The following is a 1,910-nucleotide window of genomic DNA, read 5'->3' on the forward strand; positions in this document are numbered from 1 at the left end:
TTCATAAAAGTAATTAAATATTACACAAACATGTAAAATTAGTTAAAAATATTAATAAGTTAATAAATCTAATTACAAGTTAATCTATAAAAATTACATAATGAAGAAAAATTCTTCGACCTTTGAACCTCAATCGTCACCGTGAATCACCGCCATCAATTGTTCGATCCACTTTCGCTGTAGTGGTAATAATTCTGTTTTTGGATCGTATTGCTTCTTACCCCAAAACTGTTAAAAAAATTAAAAATTTATATTAGTTTATGTATATGTATATTATATATTTGTTATTATAAAATTTATATACTATGATCAATAATTAAAACTTACAGCTTTTTGATCTTGTATGTAACGGTTGGGGTTGGCACGTGCGACGATGTCAGTGATATATTTCAAAACATAAAAACCGCATTCTTGGCTTTCAGGTTGTCTTGGACAGTTTGCTTGTGAAATTCCTTGCCACGGGCCAAGATACTGATGTGCGTCCCCTATATACATGAATGCCCTGTTTGGGAAAATTATATTAGCATTTCAATTCGTTATTTAATTTAAATTCGTTACATAAGAAGTCATTAAATTATTACCTTCCGATCATTTGTTCTATTTCTTCGGGAATTGGGCGGCCTTTTACAGGGTTTAAATGGATAATTTTCCTTGGCGCAACCACCACTAGAGTCCAATGCATCCTAGAAAATTATATTGGAATATAAGTAAGATAGTATAAAAATAATTTGAAGACATAATATAGAAATGAACAATTAGCACTAAAGAATTTAATAAAGTTTACCCGATATTCCAAGGAATAAAGAACATTTGGTGGTTGTTGTTCATTAATGATAACCAATTAGCCAATCGTCTTGCCGCATCGTCAAAAGACTGACTCTGTTCTTCATCGCTGATCCCATGCACTGTGAGAAGCTCTGGGTCGTAAAACTTGAAAATTTTTCTCAGACCGTTGATGCTCTCCCATATGTGCCTGCCAAAAAAAGTGTTAGTGCCTTATAATAATTTAACTATAATTTGATATAAGGTTAATTAGATTAAAGAAGAGTATACATCATTCCAAACAGCATTCCCTGGTTGCCGATGTAGTTACACGTAGCAACCTGCTGCAAATCCTCTCCAGATAAAATGATCTGGGTACGCGGTGCAATGAACCCTCGGGGGACAGAAATTGTGATTATATCACGTTTATCTTTGAGCCTTAGGAATTCATGAATCATCCATTTTAGCGAATTAGGGATCAACGCCATCTTCTCTTCCGTGAACAACTCATCTTCCCGTGCACCACGGCTTTGTGGAGAAAGCATCGGAGCTTTCCCCTTTGACGCATCACGTCTTGAGGGCGGTTGAGCGAGTGGACCCTAAACAAAACAGAACATAATATATATATATATATATATATCAAATTTTATCTAAATTCTACAGAAATTTCGGCAGCATAACGGTTGTAATTGAATGACCCCAAAAATTTTGAACATGGCTGTATAACGACAAATAACACATATATAACAGTAGTTTGTTCATCCATCCCACCGCAGGACATATATTCGCAGAACCTACTTCACTACGGATGAATATTGAGGATATTCAAACTCCACTAATCATTAATAATTAATTTCAATTGAGAAGTTACCTTGGTTGTTAAAATTAAGTGTTTAGGCCAAGGAAGGAACATCTGGCACACGTCCCTAACATATCTGCACTCTTCAATTGGGACTGGGATTTCAGCGTCCTCTTGCAGGATTTTCGAAACCATGATCCGAGCATGTGAATCATCGTAATCCTGGCAGTGAACTTTGATCGTACCCACATGCTCGTACAAATACCCTCGGGCCACAATATTGTCGATGTTGTCAGAGCAGAGATGTACTGTCTGATTAAGGGCCGCATGGTCATCAAAATTGTATAGG

At 35.9% G+C, this 1,910-nt stretch overlaps 1 protein-coding gene across 1 annotated transcript; it reads right to left on the minus strand.

The window, feature by feature from the left end:
• Window positions 1–677: 677 nt before the first annotated feature.
• Window positions 678–1,527, minus strand: LOC133029215 (uncharacterized). The gene is made up of 2 exons (XM_061101703.1): window positions 1,054–1,527; window positions 678–973 (listed from the first exon to the last, which is right to left on the minus strand). The coding sequence occupies exons 1-2, from the start codon at window positions 1,305–1,307 to the stop codon at window positions 781–783; spliced, it is 447 nt and encodes a 148-aa protein (XP_060957686.1). The 5' UTR covers window positions 1,308–1,527; the 3' UTR covers window positions 678–780.
• Window positions 1,528–1,910: the final 383 nt, after the last annotated feature.

The sequence above is a fragment of the Cannabis sativa genome, chromosome 7, assembly GCF_029168945.1.
Source record: "Cannabis sativa cultivar Pink pepper isolate KNU-18-1 chromosome 7, ASM2916894v1, whole genome shotgun sequence".
NCBI classification, from domain to species: domain Eukaryota; kingdom Viridiplantae; phylum Streptophyta; class Magnoliopsida; order Rosales; family Cannabaceae; genus Cannabis; species Cannabis sativa.

Coding starts and splice junctions, on each gene's coding strand:
- LOC133029215 (XM_061101703.1), bottom strand. CDS start 1,307: ATGCTTTCTCCACAAAGCCGTGGTGCACGGGAAGATGAGTTGTTCACG. Junction 974..1,053: donor GGAATGCTGTTTGGAATGAT/GTATACTCTTCT, acceptor TTTTTTTGGCAG/GCACATATGGGAGAGCATCA.